Source organism: Vitis vinifera, chromosome 8 (genome assembly GCF_030704535.1).
Source record: "Vitis vinifera cultivar Pinot Noir 40024 chromosome 8, ASM3070453v1".
Taxonomy (NCBI): domain Eukaryota; kingdom Viridiplantae; phylum Streptophyta; class Magnoliopsida; order Vitales; family Vitaceae; genus Vitis; species Vitis vinifera.
Genome location: NC_081812.1, coordinates 1249615 through 1274029, shown reverse-complemented (window position 1 = coordinate 1274029; position 24415 = coordinate 1249615). Strand labels below are relative to the sequence as shown.

At 25.2% G+C, this 24415-nt stretch overlaps 1 protein-coding gene across 2 annotated transcripts; it reads right to left on the bottom strand.

Moving 5' to 3' along the window:
• Positions 1-4311: 4311 nt before the first annotated feature.
• On the bottom strand, positions 4312-22863 carry LOC100244992 (protein DETOXIFICATION 21). Of its 2 annotated transcripts, XM_010654847.3 has the most exons (12): positions 22689-22863; positions 21175-21219; positions 15759-15854; positions 11850-11961; positions 9033-9329; positions 7324-7865; positions 6577-6663; positions 6411-6467; positions 6065-6303; positions 5857-5975; positions 4662-4748; positions 4312-4574 (listed from the first exon to the last, which is right to left on the bottom strand). In XM_010654847.3, exons 5-12 carry the CDS (start codon positions 9306-9308, stop codon positions 4494-4496), a joined length of 1488 nt encoding a protein of 495 aa, XP_010653149.1. In that variant the 5' UTR covers positions 9309-9329; positions 11850-11961; positions 15759-15854; positions 21175-21219; positions 22689-22863; the 3' UTR covers positions 4312-4493. The 2 variants fall into 2 exon arrangements, with proteins under 2 accessions (XP_010653149.1, XP_059594849.1); XM_059738866.1 differs by lacking the exon at positions 21175-21219 and having other exon boundaries at positions 22689-22785.
• Positions 22864-24415: the final 1552 nt, after the last annotated feature.

Genomic DNA, 24415 nt, shown 5'->3' with positions numbered 1-24415 from the left:
AACTAGAAAACTAGAACCAAGGTGTTTGGAGTGTTAGTACATATTGATCTGTATAGACCTTTTTGTGTGTATGCATGGAAAGTGTGAGTATTTCATCATTTAATTATAAATACTCTGGGTTTGGATATGTGTATTGGAAATTTGATGCCTTAGATAAATTCTTTGAATTTAAGGCAAAATCGAATAACCTATCAGGTGTACATATCAAGTCACTTCGATTAGATTGAGGTGGTATGCTTAATAAGTTTGATTCTTTCCATAGGAGCACATGATTATATCATAGTTATGTGTACCAAGGACTACATTGCAAAATGGAAATATGGAAATAAGATATCAGACTTTGATAGACATATTGAGCTCGATGATTGGTTTTTTGTCACTTCCTATATTCTTTTGGAGATATATCTTAAAAACCATGTAATACTTCTTTTTCCTAAGAAGTATATCAGTTTATGATATATTTAAGAGAATTTCAAGGGTCATTTGCCTTTATAGTCAAGATCATCAGGAGGTGTTTATTGATACAAATGTCAGATTTTTTATGAAGACCATATGATAAGGAATGAGGTAAAGAGTGATATAGATTGGAATACACTAGAAGATAGTCCCATATTGGACAAGATACTATGGATTTGGAGGTATAGAGGCATACCATTTCTCATTTCTAGTACACAAGTACCTCATCATAATGGAAAGTTTATATACCATGAATTATGATGAAGTAGTGAGTAGTGAAGGTATGGTTAAAATCTTTATATTCTAATATAGTTTGAGTAACGTTAGAAGTACCTGGAGGGATAAAACTCATAGGCATAAGTTAGTCTACAAGAGGAAAAAATGAGTAGATGGAAAGTTTGAGTTTTATGTGGCTAGTTTGTTGTTAAAGGTTATAGTTTGAAACTTTGTTTCAACTATAGAAAACCTTTTCAACAATACTCATACTCAAATTCATTGGAGTACTCCTATCTATTGCAATGCATCTCACTTATGAGATGCAACAACCAAACATTTTCATAACATAGGGTCTTATGTGTACAAGAAGATGCAGGGAAGCATGGTGGTACTCTTAGATCTTATAGGTAAATGACAATCTATTCATTGGGAATGATATAGTGATATTGTCATTAGTTAAGATTTGGTTGTCTACTTAGTTCTAGATAAAAATCTAGAAGAGGCGCAATATATTCTTGGGTTTAGGGTCCTTCAAGACTGTAAAAATAAGAAAATTGCAGTATGTCTCCCACAATAAAAAAAAATTTGGTAAGTACATGATGCAAGACTCCAAGAAGGGTTTTCTACCATTAGGTTTGGAGTTTTTTTTCTCATAATCAATGTACTTGGACATTAGAGGAGAGAAATATGCCTTTGTAATTAGTAACCTTATGTATGCGATGCTTAAGTATTTGCTAGATCAAATATTTGCTTTACTATGGGAATAGTGAGTAGATATTAGTCATATCCAGTATTAGAGTTTTTGGTAAATGTCAAGCATATACTTAAGTATCTTTGGAGAACAAATGATTATATGTTTGTTAGTCTTTGTGAGGAATTAGTACTTGTTAGGTACCGGGAATTAGACTTTCAATCTAATGAGGACTCCAGAAGTCTACCTATAGGTATGTGTATACTCTACGTGATTTTTATTGATTTTGAAGCAACAAAGGAAGTTATTTAGCTTAAGGGTTGTTCCCTTGGTTATACTATTTAAGATCCTATTTTTTTTTATAATAGTGGGATAGTGACATAATCTAAAGAACCAATGTACCACTAGAAGAGAAAACACGTAGAGAGAAAGTACTACTTATTTTGTAACATAGTGAAGAAAGATGATGTGACTATGGAGTAAATTCTTTCTATAGTACCTAATTTGCTTTTGGGGCTAGTGAGAGTTTGTTAAGATTGAGCCTTTAAAAACAAGATATAATGTAACAAAGTTAGGATACAAGTCATGAGTTCCTTATAAGTAGATAAGTTATTCACAGTCAGTTTATGGATTTGGGCAACTAGTAGAGACTATAGTCTACCACATCCTAATTGGAATGATGACTTGTCTTGGTTGTTAGGATAGGTTTCCTATGGTGAGTGCACTAGTGTATGTGATGTACATTAGACAAGACCTATAGTGAATCATGACATAAGGCTTATCGATTGTCATGATTCATCAAGTTACTATATTGTATGGACTCTCAACCTTGAGTGATATTGAGTTTGTGTCAAAATCAACAGAAGACTTTGACCTATGGATGATACCTTAGAGTGATCATATGTCTCTATTAGTCACTATTGATGAAGGTTGGTGACAATAGGTATTTTCAATAGAGACACCATAATATTTCATAGGTTTGAGACAATATGTCCTCCTGCGTGATCCAAAGGACATGCGATCTAAAAAATTATGGTCATAACATTTCTTTTAGTGAAAAATTGACTAATACTTCTTGGAGTTAGAGTATGTCAAGCGACAACATAATAAATGGGATTTAAGAAATTTATAGTTCTCATCTTTTGCAGCTTAATTTCAACAGACTTAAGACAAATTATTCTTATTTCCAAACATTTTTTTATGCACGTTGATGATGTGGATTATCACTTGATGAATCCCATGACTTTCTTACTCCAAAGAATTCTTTGAGGAGTACTTTTGATATAAAGGATTGGAATAATCCTAAATATTTAAAGTTTTTACTCTAAGAAAAACATTTCTTTTGTTAATGGAAGTATGCCTTGGTTATAAAAAAACTAAATATTATTTTGGATGTAGACTAGTGATACTCCTACTAATACAAAAAGAAAATTATTTACAAGAGAAGTGACACTCCTTTATCTAATCCTCCTTTCCTAGTGGGTATGCATGTAAACTTGTATCTCATTATAACTTGTCTTCATCTAACCTACCCAGTTGGTTTATACATGCACAAAATATGGAACATTTGGAAGTAGTTGACCATATTCTTTAGTACATAAAAATTTTTCCAGGGAAATGGAGGAAAGGCCTTAAAATATTGTTAGTAATTTAGATGCAGATTGGTTTTGTTCATCAAATGACCAAAGATCTACAATAGGGTTTTGTACATTTTTGGAAAGTAACTTGATACATGATAACATGGTTATCCATTACTCATATAAGGGTTGAAGTTGAATACAAATTAATGACTCAAACAAATAGTAAACTGATATAAATTAAAAAATTGGTAGTTAAGTTGGGTTTTATAGTTTCATTTCCTTTCCACATGCAATAAATTCAAAAATTGGCAGTTAAGTTGGGTTTTTTAGTTTCATCCCCTTCCTGTGCACATATAAATTCAAAAATTGGTAGTTAAGTTGGGTTTTCTAGATTCTTTTCCTTCCCGTGCGCATATAAATTCAAAAATTGGTAGTTAATTTGAGTTTTCTAGTTTCATCTCCTTCTTGTATGCATATAAATTCAAATTTTGGTAGTTAAGTTGGGTTTTCTAGTTTCTTCTCCTTCCTAAATTCAAAATTTGGTAGTTAAGTTGGATTTTCTAGTTTCTTCTCCTTCTTGCGTGTATATAAATTCAAAAATTGGTAGTTAAGTTGGGTTTTCCATCTCCTTCCCGTGTGTAGGCATGCACATTGATGATCAAGCAACCATTACCCTTTATCTAATCCCATTTTCTATGAAGAGACAAAGCATATAGGTTATGTTTAGCTTCCAGAAAGTTTGATGGAAAAGAAAATGTAAAGGAAATAAGATAGAGAGGAAAAATAGAAAGAAAGAAAAAAAAAGAATTTAAAGTCTATACATTATTTTTATGTATTACTTTAAATACATTTTACTTATTTAACTACTCTATCTAAAAACTAAATAATTTTAAAATATATTAATTTTTTTACTAATTTTAATTATATTTAACTTTTTTTTTTATATTTCTTATGGTAAAACCAAACATGAGAAAATCATTTTCTTTTTTAAAAAAATTTCTTTTCTTAGTACTTTTTGGAAATCAAACATAGCCATAGAGATTGACTTTCATTTTTTAAAAAAGAAATTCACAACTCAAGTGTTTCTTCTCCTTCTACAACTTTGTAGCTAAGTCGACTTATATTTTTATTAAAACTCTTTTATACATTATAAGTACCAACTTGAGAGGGAATATTAAAGACATTGTTAGTCACTATTATTGTAAATATAAGGTTATGTAATAGATAGAGTTCTTTTTATGTGATCATATGAGAACTCTGAAATTTTCTTGTAAATATAAGGAATCATTGACGGACTAAGATGTGAATAGTTGATTGGGATTTTCTTCTACTTATTTACGACTAGCATTAAATTCAAACCATTGCAAATTTAAGTAATACTTCCTTCAATATATAAAACTATATACTAAGAAATTTTCAATTACATCCTTTGGACCAAATTAAAAGTTCAAGTTTAGGCTTTAGGCTTTAAGATTTTGCAAAAATATGAAACCCTAAATCATATAAGGCAAATATTTTTCTCTTCATACAAAGAATAATAATGCGATGTCTCAAGCATCTTGTGCATTAGCCCCGGCATCTGAGAAATCTTTTACAGTCCACTTGCTTATGCGAGCACGAGCTATAGATACCTACAAATATGTCAAGACACAAGCTTTATGATTCTATACATTTAATGAAAAATTTTGGCAAAAAAGAAAAAAAGAAAAAACAAGTACCTGTTTTTCCCAATCCGTTCTATACGTGATTATAACAAGCACAACAGTTTGAAGAAATGTTCCAATCAACATTCCAATCCAAACACCCTACATGACACACCCATTGAAAGGAAATATAGTTTAGTGAAGTAACAACTCACATCTTAATTTGTTCTAGTAACTACAATTCTATAATGGAAAATTGAAGATCATATGACATATAGATCATAGACTATTTTAGTACAAGAGCATGAGAACTAGGCTAAGTGTTTTCAAATTATCAAATTGAAACATAAACAGTAATTCTAAAGAGGAGGATTAAACTCGAGACCTCCCACTAAGTTCTAATACTATGCTGAACTACCAATTTTCCTAAAAACTTAAAACTTGTAAGATTTTGGTTCAATATGCATATCATGTTTCCTTAACAAAAATGAAAGTGGAGGTTAAAATCAAGTCATAATTCTTAAAGAACAATAATATTATTATAAAAATGATTTTTACCCATATATAAGATTTATTTGAATTCCATGTTTGGCTCTTTTTGAATTATAAATTATTTTAACAAAATAACCTAAATAGGTCTAAAAGCTTTTACTAATGTTGAAAACAAGTTTGTAACTTCTTAGAAGCCAATCCAAATTATTTAACTTTAAAAAGATAAATCTAGAAGACATAATCTCGAGAACATGTGTAGTTTTGAAAAAAAAAATGTTGACTTAATATACATCATTGGTCAATTTCCTAACTTCTTTGAAACATATATAATGGGAGAATTTGATGATTCCTCTAGAAACTTTCTACAAGACTATGTTTGGTTCTCAGAAAATATTTAGTAAAGAAGAAAAATGTTAAGAAAAATTATTTTATCATATTTGGCTTTATTGTGAAAAATATAAAAAATAAATCAAATATAATTAAAATTAGTTAGTAATTTATATGTTTTTAAATTATTTAATACTTATATAATGGGGGAAAATAAGTAAAACAAGTTTAGAAAAACATATAAAAATAATTTATTAACTTTAAATCTATTTTTTATTTTCATTCCCATTTTCTCTCCTTTTTTTTTTCTTTTCTATTTTCTCTCACATTATCTCTCAAATTTTCAAGGAAACCAAACATAACCTATATATATACTATTCCTCTACAAACTTTCTACATATGGATCACTACAAATCTAGCATGAAAAATAAAGAGAAGATGGATAACTCACTTTAACTTGAAGATGGAGGATATAACCGAGCACAGCTCCAATAGGTATTCCTATTAGGTAATAACTTGCTATGTTAACATATGCTACAATGCTTTGCCAGCCAGCCCCAACAGCAACTCCTGTCAAGATATTATACATCTACAATGGTTCACATCCAAATTATCCTTTCACGGCATCTTTTATACACTAAAAGAGATAAAGAATTTACCGGAGAGAACTGGTTGAACACTGTTCAAAAGAATGGAGCAAGCCAATAGAGGAGACAGATCTGCTACCGCCTTAGCAACGTCTTGACTATCTGTAAAAATGTATGCGAGGCGTCCCCTCAAGAAGAGGAAGAATATAAATAGTACAAATCCTATAGAGAAGGATGTAATCACTGTCGTCACAATTGAAAACTTTGCAGCTTTTGAGCTCCCCCTTCCAAGCTCATTTGAGATGCGAACACTGAAAATTTTCCGACCAAAATATAGTACAGGACTTGGTTAATACACCTGCATAAAATTTTCAAGCTATATGTTTATGAGACGGGGGCAATTCAACAGTAAGTATACCTTGCGGCCGCCATGAAACCAAGAGAGATCATCATTTCCCAACCATTGATGTTAATGCTGCAAATAAGAGTATGGTTGAACCAGTTCAACAAGGTTGTGAAGATAGAAATGAATGCGAAGGAGCGAAGAGAAACCCGGCAACCAAAGGGGAGATTAAGCAAATTACCAGATAGACAGAGCATCTATGGCAACTCGGGCATTTTTCAGGTTTCCTGTTAGTAGAATCAACACTGTGTTGTACCATAGCTCAAGACTGTCAATGGCAGCACATATATATGTGTAAAATCAGGTTTCCACATTTTTATAAAACAATGTACTCAATTGGACTAATACTTCACAACAAAATCATAATGTTTAAAACAGATCATTGTCTACCACCATGTTAAGTTACTAACTACCTCAAAATCTTAATGCTATACTTGATCCCGAAAAGCGTTTCTCTTATTAGGTTTATCATGGAAAACAGAAAAGAAAAGAAATATAATAATGCTTATTTGAAGACGTATTTCTAGAGGAATAAAGTTGAGAATGATCGAGGAAATATTCATTAGGTTCAAACCTTTTGTTTTCCTTTCTCATTCATTTACCATTTTCTTTTAAGTTATATTTGGTTCCCGAGAAATAAAATAGAAAAGAAAAGTAAAATGAAAGAAAAAGTTTGACGAGAAATAAAATAGAAAAGAAAAGTAAAATGAAAGAAAAAGTTTGAAAATAGATAAGTTTTTAACTAATTTTAATTATATTTGATTTTTTCGGTATTTTGCATTGCACAACCAAATATAAAAAAATTATTTTTCTTAATATTTTTTTTCTTTCCTTAGTACTTTCTAAAACCAAAACATAACCTTAACAACTCTACTTGTGAAAGCAATTTCCCGAAAACTAATCAACAAAACAACTGAAAAGGCCTTACCAGACCATGACACCAGATGATAGGGAAAGCTTGATTATAGGGCAGAGATCCTTGAAAGCCAAGGATGAGAAACCCTTCCAAGTTTCAGGACATCCTCCACACAAAATAAACATGAGTTGACCGATATTCGGGATCCAATACGCCAGGACTGTGGACAACAATGCACCAGGGAGTCCAAGCTGGTACTTTACTACTAAAAGCCAGGAGAGAAACACATGGATAGTGAGGGAAAATGCTGCCAAATAGGCTATTATCATGTTCTTGCTCTGCGCTTGTAGGTAAAATTGGCAGGTGAAGGACACAATGAAGGCAAACATAGCCGGGATTAGCCACAGAGAAACGTATCCAGCAACTTCTGCAATCTCCTCTTCCTGGCCTAAAGCCTTCAAAATCGGGGTGGTGAAAATGAACACTGGGAGAAGAAAGAGTGATGTTACGCCCAAGACTAGCCATGATCTTTGAAGATATATGCCTAGCATTTGATACTGCTTTGCACCATAGGATTGTCCACATAGAGTTTCCAAGGCACTCGCCATGCCCAACTACACATTCAAAATGAAGATTAAAGCTTGAGAACTTGTACCATTCAGACTCCATAACAGACTGTAAAAGCTTATCAGATTACACTGAAAAGATGGATGAATTTTTCGTAGATTAAACTCGTCATCCAACCAAGCTATTTTTCAGCAGTAACTTTACATTTGGTCCAGTTCTTCACTATTAGTAAGCTTGAATCTCATTTATTTCAGCTATTAGTAATGTTTTCAGCTACTCTTCTTGTGCTTTTTGGTTCTAGCACTTATGGCTGATCACTGTGAGTAGTTCCTTTAACCAGGGAAAGAAGGTCCTTGGGGTTCTTCTTCTTGATTCTATGAGAATTTTTATGAAAGTCTTTCATTTACTTCTCCTTGAAGGAAGTTTTGTTTTCCCATAATGTATCCTAGCCTAATTCTTGTGATTGAACCTCTAATAAAAAAGATATACCTTGGGTCTATTCCATCTCTTTAACAAGTTTAGTAATTAGCATAACAACCCCGAAGAATCAATTTATTAGAATCAATTTGTCTTTTATTTTGTTTGTTCTGCCCTTCTACAATTTTTTTCCCATTTTCCCTCGTCTTCATGAGTATAGAAAATTACCATGCACTACAAGTTCCCAACAAAAATGAGAATTCACTGACAAATAATGGAAACAAATACTATTTTTTATTTGAAACAGTTGAGAACAAAAAATCACAAAAATGATGTGAAAGGGTTAAAGAGGCAAACGAGAGAATGTTTTTCACAAGGTGGGAAACTTGTTTCCTATTGTGTGCTTTTAGGTTTGGGCCCATCATTGGGATGCAATAACACATCTCAAAAGCTGTCCTGGTGGGATTCCTCCCATCAAAAGAAGGAAAGAAAAATGTTGGAGAAAGTGAAGGGAACAGGGAATTATGTACGAACTTGGAAGAACCTATTTAATATAGTTGGTTACATTAAAATTTCTCGAATTATTCTATTACTATATTTTTTATTAAATATTACTAAAAATAGGAAGTATATTTTCATTTTCTACAACCATATCAATATCTCATCCTTCTTTATCTCACATTCCTTGATTTCCGAAAAATTTGGGTTCAATACTGCAGATGGAGAGATATAAAGAGATAGGGGAGAGAGGCGAACAAATGCAAATAATCCTTTTTTTTTGGTGTGAGAAACATTACCAGGATGCCATTAGCAAACCTCAAGAGGACAGTGATAACAAGGGCATATGCAGCAAGCTCAGTCGGGCCGATATGGCCGATGAACGCCTGGCTGATGATGTTTATGCCGAACGTCGAAAATCTAGTGAAGATAGCGGGCCCTGCAACAATCCAAAGCCTCTTTGTCTCTCCCCAAACCTTCTCCTTGATCTGCTGCTGCCCTTCTTCTTCAACTTCCACTTCTCCTCCTGGTTTGTCCTCCTTGTTCAGCAGCTTCTTCTTCATCTCTCCCTCCATTTCGGTTGCCCGAAAACCCTCCTACAGCATACAACAATGGTGAAATAAAACTCTTATATTCTATCTCGACAGATGTAGTGTTCTCTTTCTTGACACTAGTACATGTAAAAAAGGTAAATGCCGTGCTGAGATAGAGTACAATAATTTAATATTTTTCTTCAAATTACCTTTTGTTATAACATGAATGTTTGGAATGTATATCATATAAGAAAATATTATTATTTTTAATTCAAATTAAGGGGTAATATAAAATTTATTGACTTTTGCCTTTTCTTGACTACCAAACAAAACATAGTGCTTCTCTGAATGACCATGGCTTACTTTTTTACCAACCCGAATATGAATATAAAAAAATGGAAAGATGTGTATGACACCTGGGATTTGTGGGTTATACAGCTGTGGACAAAATCTCTTGTCCAATTATCATTATAGATATCAAGAAAAATAAAATATGTTTTTCTTTATATAGTAGGAAATATATATATATATATATATATATATATATAAATTAGACAAGAGAATTTTTCATTGTCCTTAAGTTTTTAATAATAAAAATGGGAATAATATTTTTAGAAATATTTTTATTTAAAGAAATAATAATAATGCGTTCCCAGAGGCTAAGGTTTGGAATATTTTTTCAAAATAGAAGAAATATGTTTGGTTTTATTTTTAAAAACATTTTTAATCCGTGCCATCTTTTTTTTTTTTCTTGTAGTTGTTTACTTTATTTTTAAATTTTCATTTTTCCTACTAAATAGGGGCTTGGGTTTTTCTCATTGTATATTTTTTATTTAAATTTTTAATAACATTAGTTGGGTATGTGAATTTAAAAAATAAATAAATAATGAGAAGATAGAAAATTAAATATAAAAATTAAAAAAGAAAAATAAAATATAATTAGGATATGTTCTGTAACTATTTTCAAAAACAATTCTGAAAATAGTTTTTTTTTTAAAAAAATTAAAAATTATTTTCTGATTTTTATAAAACAAAAGTTTGTTTGAAAATCTAAAATATTTTTAACCTAATTTTAATATTTTAAAAATAATTTTTATATTTAGTATTTTATTTTTAATTATTTTACATATTTGTATAATTATTTTATAAAACAATCCTTAGAAAACAAATAAAAATAATAAAAAATATTTTCTAAAAATACTTTACTTTCAATTTTTAATAATAAAAATTAAAAAAAAAAAAATTTAATTATCAAACATATTTTCTGTGTTTTTTATTTTGAAGAACATAAAATTATTCTAAAAAATAGTTCCTAAACAAACCCTAAACTTTGAAAAATTACAACTAACATTTATACTTTTTAATCCAAAGTATTAAAATAGACTAATTATTGTAATTTTTATAATGACTAGAATATATATATATATATATATATATATATATATATATATATATATATATATATAAATAAAGATAGTCTAGTTTTTTATTTATTTAATTATAATGAAAAATAAAAAATAAAATATAATAAAATTATTTTAAACTTATATTTCTTTTAAATTATTCATTCTTTATCTAAAAGTTTAATAAGATTATAAAGTTAGAAATTTTTTTTTTCCTAATTTCCCTATTTCCTTTTGTTGAAGTTATGGTTTTAGGGTTTTATATTAGGGATTTCTAGATGATATCTATAAGTTAATTAATTATTGGTTATTTATACAATATTTTATATTTACCAAATAATATTTTATCCATAAAAGGTTATATATACCAAATACAATATTTTATATTTACCAAATAATTTTTTATCCATAAAAGGTTATATATTGACTAAAAAAAATCATGATTTTTTTATTGACTAAAAAACAAAAAGTCAAAAAACTTTTTTGGAAAAAAAAATGTGATATACAAATCATAATTTTTGTTTACTTTTTGGACAAATATTTTCATTTCTTATGTGTCATTGCCATATTATCATTTTTGTTATAAATTTATTGTAAAATAATTATTTGGTAATATAATTAGTTTTATTTTTAAAATAAACTTACAAATTTAATATATTAAAATTAAAAATAATCATGAGAATTTCATTTTTCACTTTTCATTATTTGGAAAACACTTATACCATAAAAAGCGTTTTTTAAAAGAAAAATCAAATATTTGAAAAAAAAACTTTAATATTTTTAAAAAAATTAGAAAAAAAACCACTTGTAGTGTTTTTCCAAGAAGATTCTCTCAAAAACATCGAAATCATCTTTAATGTGATATAATTTTTCAAAACCTTAATATCTTATTAAAAGAAAAAAAAATCAAAACCTTAAATTTTGAATCATGAAGTAGACTGAATAATTTAAAAATTAAAAGAAAAAAAAAAAAAAAAAAAAGAAAAGTAACCACTTAACAACATTTACATTTAAAGATACTTCCATATAGAACAAGAAATATTAATATTAGAATATTCCCTTTAAAAAATAAATACCCTTTTTTCTATATTTTTTCAAAGAGTTATTTATATATATATGAAAAATAAATAAAAATAAAGGAGAGAAGATATATATATATATATATGAGGGATGGACTTACAGGATTGTCAATCAGAATCCAAATGGACACCGACTCTCCTCTTCTTCTGGGTTCTCTGGCTGTCTTTCTCTCTGCGGGTGTTCGGTGCACAAGAAACCTTGGATGGATAATACTACATAAATAAATAAATACGTAAAGATAAGTTATTGAGAAGGCGATGGAAATTTAATATTTTTGTCGTGTTGAATATTAATGTTGCGACAGATACCGACTCTCATGTGGAAGTGTCCCGACAAGTATTACGGCCACAATTTCTTTTATTTATTTTTTTTAAGTCATTGCTGACATCCGCTTGTTTAAATAAATAAAGCGTTAATTTTTATTTGTACTATATTTGTTTTCCTGGAAAATTCGAGTTTTAACCCAAAATAATACATTGAAAAATAAAATCCAAAAAATAAACTTGTTTTCAAAATAATACTCAATCTAGTGCATCTATATCATATAAGTTATCATACTAGTAATTGTTGACTACATTTTATTTTTTAAAAACGATTAGAAATCATAGTTACCAACTATAGTTTAAACTTTAATTTTATATATATATATAATTTTAATTATTTTAAAATAAAAATATTATATTATTTTGATTTTAAATAAACTTATCTCATTATTTAAAAAAATAATAATATATGATATTAAATAATTGATATTTTTAATTTGATATAAAAATATATTTTTAAAATTTTATTAAAACAATTGGTACTATATTTAATATAAATGTAATTAGTTAATTGAAATTAAACATAAATAAAATATAATAAATTATATTTATTTAAAATAAATAAATAAATTATAAAAGCCTATTTAGAAAAAAAAACAAATAATATAAATTATTATATTAATTAATAATTTTTTATATATTATATATAAGTGGTATATAATATCACACATATATATATATATATATATATATATATATATATATATATATATATATATATATATATATATATATATATAAAAGTTTAATTTAAGTTTAAAATTTATCATATTTTTATTTAAATATATAAATAAATTATTATCATATCAATATGATATTATGAACTTAAATTAAAATTTGAACTTATATACACGTGATATCACATACCACTTATATATAGTATATAAAAAATTATTAATTAATATAATAATTTATATTATTTGTTTTTTTAATAGGCTTTCATAATTTATTATATTTTATTTATATTTAAATATAATTAACTAAATATATTTATATTAAATATAGTGCCTATTGTTTTAATAAAATTTAAAAAAATATATTTTACATCAAATTAAAAATATCAATTATTTAATTTCATATATTATTATTTTTTAAATAATAAAATAAGTTTATTTAAAATCAAAATAATATCATATTTTTATTTTAAAAAATTAAAGTTATATATATATATATATATATATATATATATATATATATATATATATATATAAAGTTAAAGTGACTACGACTTTGACCATTTTTTAAAGAATTCAAAACCATAGTCACTAACTGCAACTTTAAATTTAAAGTTAAAACCGTGATTGGTGACTACAGTTTCTAACCATTTTAGAAAAACAAAATCATAATCACCAACTACGGTTTTATGATATGACAACTTATGTGACTCAAGCGTATTAAATTAGACATTATTTTGGAAACAAATTTTTTTTTTGAATTTTTTTTTCAATATACTATTTTGGGTCAAAATTAAGAAAATTCCATGGCCACTATGTGCCATTTTGCTGGATTAGGGTTTTATTTTACAGGATTAAATATACGAAAAATTATTTAAAATTTTTAGGGTCTGTTTTCAAAAACAATTTTGGAAGATAACCTTTTAGAATAATTTTTGAAAATTGTTCTCTAATTTTTATAAAATAAAAATATGTCTAAAAACCTAAAATGTTTTTAACATGTTTTTAATATCTTTAAATATGTTTTAAAAATAATTTTTATATTTAGTATTTTATTTTTAATTATTCTACATGTTTGTATAATTATTTCTTAAAATAATCCTCAAAAAATAAATGAAAACAACATAAAACATTTAAAAATATTTTATATTCTTAAAAATGAAAAGTAAAAAATAATTTTTAATTATCAAATGTGTTTTCAATATTTTTTTGTTTTGGAGAATAGAAAATTGTTCTCAAGAACAATTCCAAATAGCTGGTTATATACTTTTAAATACTCTATAATTCTAATAGAAGAGGGGAGAGGAAAATTAAGTTTCAAAAAATATTTAAGAAAATATTTATTAAGTTTAAATTTATATTTTAGTTTTCTATGTATTGATATTCTACGTGGAATAAAGAAAAAAGTTTATAACATTATATTACTTTTAGTTTCTCTTAATCGTATGATCTTATTTTAAAATCGTAATGACTTTTTTGGGTTCATGACAAACAATATCTATATTATAGTCAACACTTAACATTCAGCTCTACCTAAACTTTTCTGGTTCACCCCAATATTTGGACACCAATTGTTACATACTATATGTAAAGATTCCAATAATAATTCATTTTAATCCATATTTCTTTTTGTACGAAAAAAAAAATACATGAAATAAATATATGTGAATTAATTTTTTCCAAATAAACTTTAAAATTGATAAGGAAGTAAAATATTTTCACTTGATAAGATTTTTTTTTTTTAAAAAAAACTTTTATTTATATTCTTAATAAGATAAACATGAAATATAAAAAACTACTTCGTATTTCCACCTTTTTTCAATCAAATATTAATTTTTTTAGAACTAAAATTTTATTTGTGAATTTAAATATCATAAACAATTTTCTTTGGCTTATTCTTCATGAAACATTTGTCATTCATGTAAATGTAAAAATCCTAAAATATTTTTCCTATTTTTAGTTATTATTTAAAAATTTATATATATAAAAAGATCTCAACTTTGATTTAAAAACATATTTTAGATCAAATTCTTTGTTTTTTCTTTTTCTTTTTCTTTTTCTTTAAAAAAATACCATGAGGTGAGAATTCCATTTTTCACTTGATAATAGTACAAATGATTCATTTTCATTATTATTGTTTTTATAAAATTGTAAATATTTATTTTCCATATTTACTAAAATAAAAAATAAAAAAAATCAAAGCTAATCCAAATAAAACATCTTGGTCACGCTTTTAAAAAGCACTTGTGGTATAAAAAAAAAGATTTTTTTTTTTTAGAAAAATCGTATGTTTAGAAAATTTAGAAAACAATTTAAAAATAATAATAATAAGAAAAGCACTTACAAACTCATAGTGATTTCTAAAAAACACTTGAGAGGTGATTTTTTTAAAAACACTTCTAAAAAAATCACCATTATTAAAAGCTTTTTAAATGAAATACTGCTAAATGTTTTAATGTTATATAATTTTTCACTTTTTAAAATATTATTATTGAGAAAAATAAAAATAAAATAAAAACTTAAAATTTTGAATCCCTTCATGTATTTTAAAATTAAATAAGAAAAAAAATTAACCACAGAAACACATTTGCATTTAAAAATATTTAAGAGTCTGTTTGTTAATGATTTTAAAAGCATTTTTACCTCTTCTAACACTTAAAATATAAAAAAATTAAGTGTTAAAAACGGTAAAAATGCTTCCTATAATGAATATCAAATGCACTCTTACGTAAGCAATAAGAAATTTTAAGAATTTCATATCATCATCACATTCCCATGCATTTTGTAAGAGTTAAATTTCCATTATTTTCCTTGTAAACAACCAAATAATTTCCCACCAAGCAATTTAGATGGAGATGAATATCATTGCAGTGTCATGCGTAAAAATGCATTTTTGTCCACTAAATTTTCTTTCAATAGAAAAAAGAAGAGAATATATATGAAAAATAAATAAATAAATAAATAAAGGAGAGGATATATATATATATATATATATATGAGGGATGAACTTACAGGATTGTTAATCAGAATCCAAAAGAACACCGACTCTCCTCTTCTTCTGGGTTCTGACTGTCTTTCTCTCTGTGGGTGTTTGGATCACAAGAAACCCTAGAGATGGATAATACAATATAAATAGAAAAATAAATAAAGATAATGATTGAAAAGGGTGATTAAAAGTCAATATTTTTGTCCTGTTGAATATTAAAGTTGGGACAGAAACTGACTGTGATGTGAAGAGTCTAGGACAAGTATTACTTTCTTTTTCTTTTCCTTACAAATATGTTTGTTTTCCAGGAAAAATCCATGTCCACCATGTGTTCGGCTGTCATTTTGCAGGACTAGGGTTTTACATCCTGATATCATCGTTTTCTCCGTTAATATATACATATATATAGTTTTAAAAAAAATGCACGAAATAAATCTATGTGAATTATTTTTTTTATTTTTTATTTTACTTTTTTTCCTTTTTAGAACGAAAAAAGATGATCATATATGAACTGTTTTTATAAATAAAATTTTATTTGGGAATTTAAATATGATTAAAAAAAATTGTCTTATTCTTTACGAAACTATTGTCATTTATGTAATGTAAAACTCCTAAAATATTTTTCATATTTTTAGTTATTATTTAAAAACATTCTAAATGAAAATATCTCAAATTTGATCTAAAAAACATATTTTAGATCCAATTCCTTTTTTAAAAAAAAATATTTGTAAACTTATTTTCTAAATTAGGATTTCCTTTTTTTTTTTTTTTTCATAAAATGTTTTAAAAACTATTTCTCACAACACAATTTCTTTAATTTTATTATACAATATATGGGTTAAATGGGAAAGAAAATGGTCAATTTCTTTTGAAAATACTATACATAAAGCTATAGTCACATCCAATATTGGACTACAAAGAAAAGTTGACAAACCGTGTTGGGAAAGCCTTGATAAATAATAAAGTGTTTTTGCTTTAAAAAGCAGTCTCATGATAATATATATATATATATATATACAACCCTCTAATTGCACATATTAAACAAATAAATTTAAATAGAATTTGGATTTATATCTAATAAATATATAAAAGAAATGCAATATTGAAGGCCTCCTGTTAAACTAAGTTCTAATATTATATTGAACTACCAATTTCTTTAAAAATTTAAATGTAAAAAATTTGAATTCGATATAGATATTATGCTCTTTATCATTATCAAATAAACTAATTAAAATTATGATAGAAAAGATGATTTTGAGAGCTATAGAATCACTCCCAAGCGGAACACAAATTTATAGTTCACGATTAACATTCTATTTGGATTTATTTTGAAAAACCAAAAAGTTTTTTTCAAGTTCAATAAGAGTTTTGTATCAATAATTTTATATTTTATTTAAAGAACTTCTGACTCAAAAAAATATTTTAATATGGAATTAATAAGAAAAATTACTTATTGTGTAAGCTCTATTTTGACTTATACAATAAGTTATTTCATTTTTTTTTTCCTTTTATAACAAAAGAAAAAAAACGCAATCAAAGTATCTTTCTAAAAAAAGCTCAAGATTCTTTTTTTTTTTTTTAGTACGATTTATTTTTTAAGTTAAGTATTATTTTAATATATTTTCTCCAAATAAAAAAAAAACTTTAAAATTTTAAATGATGTTTTTATATTGATTTCTATTTTACGAATTCAGATTTAAGATATAAAACAAATGTGACTCTTTTTTCAACTCATAAATATTGACTTTGTTATTCACTTGATGTTATATTAGAAGAAACAAGCAAAATTTGATCTAAAAAATATAAGGCTTTAATTGACAATATTTTTTAAAATTGTTCTCAAAAAATAACTTTTGCTTAAAAACAAATTTCAATTCTTTTTAGGAATATAATTTTATTTGAAAATTCATATAACAAACAATTTTCTAGGTTTATTCTTGTAATGTAAAAATTCTTAAAATATTTTTCATGTTACTCATAATATTCTAAAAATATCTTAAAATATCACAAATTTGTTCTAAAAAATAATATTTTTTTTAGAACACATTTTTAAAAACCTTTTTTTTTCATATTTTTTCTTATCACTCAAAATACTTAAAAAAATGTCTTTAAACATCTCAAATTTGTTCTAAAAACATATTAATTTTTTTTTTCATATTTTAAATTGTCACTCAAAATACTTTAAAAATGCCTGACAACATCTCAAATTTGTTCTAATTTTAGTTATCCTTCAAAATACTCTAAAAATATCTTAAGACATCTCAAATTTGTTGTAAAAAAATAGTACTTTAGAACAAATTTTTTTAAAACTTTTTTTTTTAGTTTAGTAAATATCTTTCCTTAGTTGAAAAACTCTTTTCTTTTTAGAAAACTATTTTCAAATATACCCTAATATTGAACTATCACACAATTTCTTTAATTTTATTAAATAGCCAAGAAAATGACCAATTTCATTGGACCACAAAGAAACCAACTCCCAAAAGAACCAATATATATATATATATATATATATAAGGGATTTTGATAAGCCAACAACCTTGTTGGGGAAGCCAAATTAATTTTGATTCCAAGGTAAAAAATGTTTCCATCCAATTTGGGAATGATGCTGATCTTTTCATTACAAAGTGTTTTTCCTAAAAAAGAAAATAATAAAAAAAATATAAGTATTTAATAAATTACTTTTAAATTTTAAAGATTTATTTAGAGAATATTTACCCTTATTAATCTTAAATAATCAATTTATAAACACATAAAATAATTATAATATATTTATTATAAAAATGAATCATGAATATTGAACCATAAATATAAAAGAAACTCTCAAAAAGATGTTGGTAATTATTTTGACTTAATACTCCGAACTTAACATATAGCTTATTGTACCAAACATATTTAATATTTTAAATTAAGTTATTAAACATCATTTTGATCCACTTTATTTCCTTTTTTTAAAAAAAACAAAAAATAATAATAACTCTAATATAAAATGTGAGAACTCTAGAGACTTATCTTGAAAAGATAATATTTTTTAAAAATAATTCTAAAAGCTTGAAGTTCTCAAATTTTAAAAAATTTAAAAATATTTTTTAAGAATATAAGATAAATCCATATTATATATATAAGAATTCTTACATTTTATATGCAATCTATCAAGCAACTTCTAAATCTTAAACTAATATTTGAGAGGTAATTCTTGTGAAAACAATTTTTTATATAATTTATTATTAAAAATATTATTAAAAATAATTTGTATATTTAAAAAAATTTATTGTAACATTTGAAAAATCACTTTTTCACTTATTTATCAAAATAAATATCTGTTTGATAGTAATTTTAGGAAGCACTTTTAACTTTTTTAACACTTGAAAAAAAAATTTTAATATTAAAAGTGCTAAAAACGCAATTTAAAATCATAATCAAATAAACTATAAGTGATGATATGATAATCACTTTTCTTTAAATTGTAATTTCTAAACAATGGGTTTCAACACTAAGGCATGACATATATGTAAATAATAATAATAATAAAATGAAAATGAAAAAGCACTGTTGGCTTTAACATTCCCAATGTTTTCTTGGAAAAAAAAAATATATATGCCACATCTATTAAAGGTCCACATCCACTGTCTCCACATTTTTTTTTTCTTTTTTCCTCACTTTCTTAGTTACCAAACAAAGACCAAAACATAGCCCTGATCATAATTATGGCTTAATTTTGGACAAACTATTTGGAATAAATATACATGGAAAGATGTGTAAGGCTTACTTTTTTATTCTTTATCTAGTAGAAAAAAAAATTAAAAATGGAAAGAAATATTTATTTTCCTTAATTTTTCACAATAAAATGAAAATAATATTTTGGGAAATATTTTTTATTTTTAATAAATAATGATAATAATGTTATTCCAGTGACTAAAATAATATATTTAAACATAGAAGAATACAACTAGAGCTTTTAATTAATCAACGTACCATATAATATTTTTATTTTTAGTTTTTTACTTCTATTTTTCCTACTAAATAGGTTCTTGGGGTTTTTCTTTTTTTACAATTTTTTTCTTTAAAATTTGAAAATATTAGAATTGAAAAAATAAAATTAAAAATTAAAGAAAAAAAAGGGAAGAAGAGAGAAAATAGATAACTAACCTTATTATTTTTGCATTATGTGATGCAAACAAAATTAGTTGTGCTATTTTCATGATATGATAGAAAAAAAGAAAAAAGTTTTTATACTTTTTGTTTGATAGTCAATATATAAATCATATTTTTTTTTTCACAACTTTGACAAATAATTATTCTATAATATAATTTTTTTTTATTAAAATAACCTTATAAATTTAATATATTAAATTTAAAAATAATCATGAGAATAATAATAAATAAATAAAAGCTTTCTAACTATTAGAAAAGAGAACTAGTGAAATATGTAAATAATGAATTTGTTTATAAATTTTGTTCCTCTTTCCCATGTACCATTTCAAGGTTAGAAGGAATAAATAGGCATAGGAAGAAGCCAATCAAATAAATATTTTTTTTTTCCTTTTTTTTATCATATTTAGACTGTTAATACGATATATATATATATATATATATAAGAACTACTACTACAAATAGTACTCATCATTGGTCATGAAATATCGACAAGGAATCCCATTTTCACTTAAGATTATTAGAATGATTCATCTACATTAATATATCTTTTTATAAAATTATCAATATTTATTTTCCATATTTATTTAAAAAAATTAAAGAAGCTAATCTATAAATATAACATCATTGAATAATACCCTATTCAATCCTTTGAAAATACCATAAAACTAGTTTTAAAGTGATATAATTTTTTGAAAAATAGTTGGGAAAAAATAAAAATAAAACCCCAAAATTTGAATCCCTTCATGGAACTCAAGAATAAACTGAATTATTCAAAAATAAATAAAAAGGAAAATTAACCACTTTAACACATTTTACAGTTAAAGATAAATATTAAAATATTTGTTTATTACCTTAAAAATTGAATAGCTCTTTTTTCTATATTTTTTTTTTCAAAGATACAATTTTAAGAATTCCACTCCTATCATGTCAGTTTCCATAGAGCTTGTAAGAGTTAAATTTCTTCCCTTTTTCTTTTCTTTTCTTTTTTCTTTTTCTTTTCTCAACCGATTGTAGACGAATATCATATATTTTATCTTAAAATAAAAATAATAAAAAATAGTTCAAGAAAAGTTTTTTTTTTTTCAAGTTTTCTCTTTTTATAAAATTAGAATGTATTTGAATCCTGAAAAGTTTGGGATTTTTTTTAATAAAAAGCAAAGAATATATATATATATATATAAATTTGTCCTATAACCCTAATAAAGAATTATTATAACAAAGAATATATGTATAAAAAAAGAAAAAAAAAAAAGAAAAGAAAATTGGAGAGAAGATGAGGGATGAGCTTACAAGATTGTTAATCGAAATCCAAAAGAACTTCTTCTTCTTTGTTCTCTGTGAGTGTTTGGAGTACAAGAAAACAGGTGTTGGTGGCATAAATACAACAAATCGTATAAGAATTAACTATGGAAATCAATGAACTTAAAACATAAGTCTAGCTATCAATCATTAACTAGAAACACTAGTGGAGGTAGGACCAGGAGGGGCACATTCCCCATCCCCCTTAAAAAAAAATGCAATGGAGGTTTTAAACCTCATGCTTAAAGGGAAAGACTATTTTCCACTATATTATATACCATTGTTCCTTCCTTTTTTACCTCCTGAAATAATTCTTCTATTTGTGCCCCTCCTCTAAAGTTATAATAAAAACCTCATATCTACATCATAGAGTCCAAGAAGTTACTTATTATGTTTTCAATTATATTATCTAAGAAATAACTCATTTTATATGTGTAGACATATAAAACTATAACCGCTTGATGAGTGAAGAATTCATTGACCCAAGTCAAGATAAGGCACTCGTGTTTTTATTTATATCCTTATAATGGGCGACGTATCTAATATGTATACATATATTATAATAGAAAAATCTCGTGTTTATATCATTATCATGTAAAGCACAACTTATTTAATATGTGTGAGTCAATTGGTTTGGACAAGAAGAGTCAGAAACTAAAGCTAATAACATTTATAATACTTCCTATAGTTTGATAATATTTTTATATATGCAAATAGTGGATAATATCTAATAATTTAGTTAGTTATCATTAATGGGTCAAGGGGTCAATTTCATTTAATTAATTATATACAAGAACCTTTGGCATCCACACACATTTCACTTTAAAATACGACGAGAGGTCTCCCATCAACAATTATTTACACATAAATAAACAAAAAAAAAATTGGGAAAAAAAGTCTCAATTTCCTTAAAAATAAATAATGCATTTAAAAATTTAAAAGCCTTGCTAAAAGAAGCAAACTAATTTAATAATTAATTTCTTAGTTTCCATTTTTTTTTTCTAAAATATCATTTTGAGAAAATAAATAAATAAAATAAACCTTGATGAAAATAATAAAATATTTATAAATTCCCTATAACACCTATAAATTCCAACCCATGAAAATATTTACACCTAATTTAAATAAAAATTTCTATTATTTCATTTCACGTTTTTATTAACTAGTCAGTGCAGTGCAGTGACAAGAATTATACAAAAAAAGGCACTTTTCATCCTTTAAATTTTCTTTTAATTAAATAAAAACAAAAAGAAAAAGTTCAGAAATCCTCCAATCTTGAAAAAAAAAATTAAAGAAAAAAAAATAAAAGGTAGAAAAACAAATAGACACCAAGGCTTTTTTTTTTTTTTTTTGGTTAAGTTCTTAAATAAAACTTTCTATTATAATTGAATAAAAATATTGACCTTTCTTGATTAGTCTATAAATTCAATTCAAGAGTGATTGGAAAGGAAGAAAATATGAGAAAAGTTGCAGAAAATATTAAAAAGGGAGAAAACTAAACTTACATGGCTAGATGAAGAGTCTTTTCTGCTTGTGAGTCGTCTCTCTGATGAATACTTCGGAGAAGAGCCCCTCACTTAAGGATGATGAAAAGATAATTGAGAAACCAAAGCCACTAAAATGATATATACAAAAGAAAGGTCAAAAAAAAAAAGTGAAAATACTAATAATAATTAAAAGTGATTGAGCAATGAATAGTTTTGTCGGTTTGGATATGAAACTTGTGATGATACCAAAAACAATGATGTGACGACAAAGTATCATATTCAATGTTTCATGATTGATGGGATACAATTTTTTTCCCTTTGCTTAAGGAAAAGAGTTTCAATTTGGCTTTGAAACTCAAATGGTAGACGTATCTTCTAAATCCACCATCAGACAAACTTATCCCGACTTTACTTGACATAATTAATAATCGAGTTAAAAACATAAATTCAAATACGCAATTTACTTGATTCATTGACTAATCAATGCTATTTTAGTAATCAAATTGAATTAGATGTTGCATTATTTTATGTGATTAATTTTCTAATTTCTCATATTTATAAACTAATTTTAAATCATATTTTAAATGAATCAAATATGAATTTAATATGTTGAAGTTATGATCAAGTTGATTGGCATCAAATTCATATTATATAGGTTCAATGTATCTAATAATGGTAGTCCAGATCTTTATGACATTCGATATTATGCTTCATAAGTTTATTTTAAAAGTCATCATTTATAGTTCAGACCTTTATGACATTCGATGTCATATTTCATAAGTCTATTCTAAAAGTTATCATTTGAGTGATTCTCACATATTAGCGGTGTATTTTTATAGTAAAAAAGTACTAAATATTTTTTAATTCTTTGAAGGACTATATATTTTTATAAAAGTAAGCATTTACCAAACTTTTGAAAATAATGTTTAAAAATTTTAAAGAATTATTTAAGTAATTCGTGAAATGCATTTAATAGTGTTTTTATTTGAAACATTTTAAGTGAAAATACATTTTAAAAAAACCATCTATCAAATGTTTATCCAACACACACTAAGTATTTTTCCACTTTTTAAAATTATTTTTAAAATTTTATAGAACACCCAAATCTCTTAAAACGTTTTTATATTAGCACTCACACCCTTCAAATTACTTTTTTTTTTTTTTACAAAATATATAATAAAAAATGTCAAATTATTATTATGTTATTTCCAAATACTAATTAACGTTAATAAAATATATTATAAATTTAAATCGCTTTCACAAAAGTTACTCCACCACAAGTGGTGTATTGTGTTTTTTGTCACGTTTGTCTTGAGAAATGATCATGTGGCCACCTTTGTGTTTAGCCGTCTTTGTAGAATTATGAGGTGACAAGTTTGAATTGATATCCTCTTTTATTTATTTATTTTAATTCCTTTTACAAATGTAATGGGTGACACAAAAATATAATTCTCATTTATATCTTTAAGCTATTGTTTTAATTTAAACAAAAGTTTACAACTCCAATTTTTTATGTTCTAAAATAAGAAATAATAATAACTTTCATACAACATACAAAAAAAAAATTAAAGGTTTATATTAAAAATATATTTCAAATTTTAAATTTTGTTAAAATAACTTTTATAAATATAAGATAAATTTAATTTTTTTGCTTTTTACAAAATGGTCTATTTTTAGATAGAAGTTTCTGGAAGCAATTTCATTTCTTTAAGCAAAGCTGTAAAAGTATAAATTACCTTTTATCC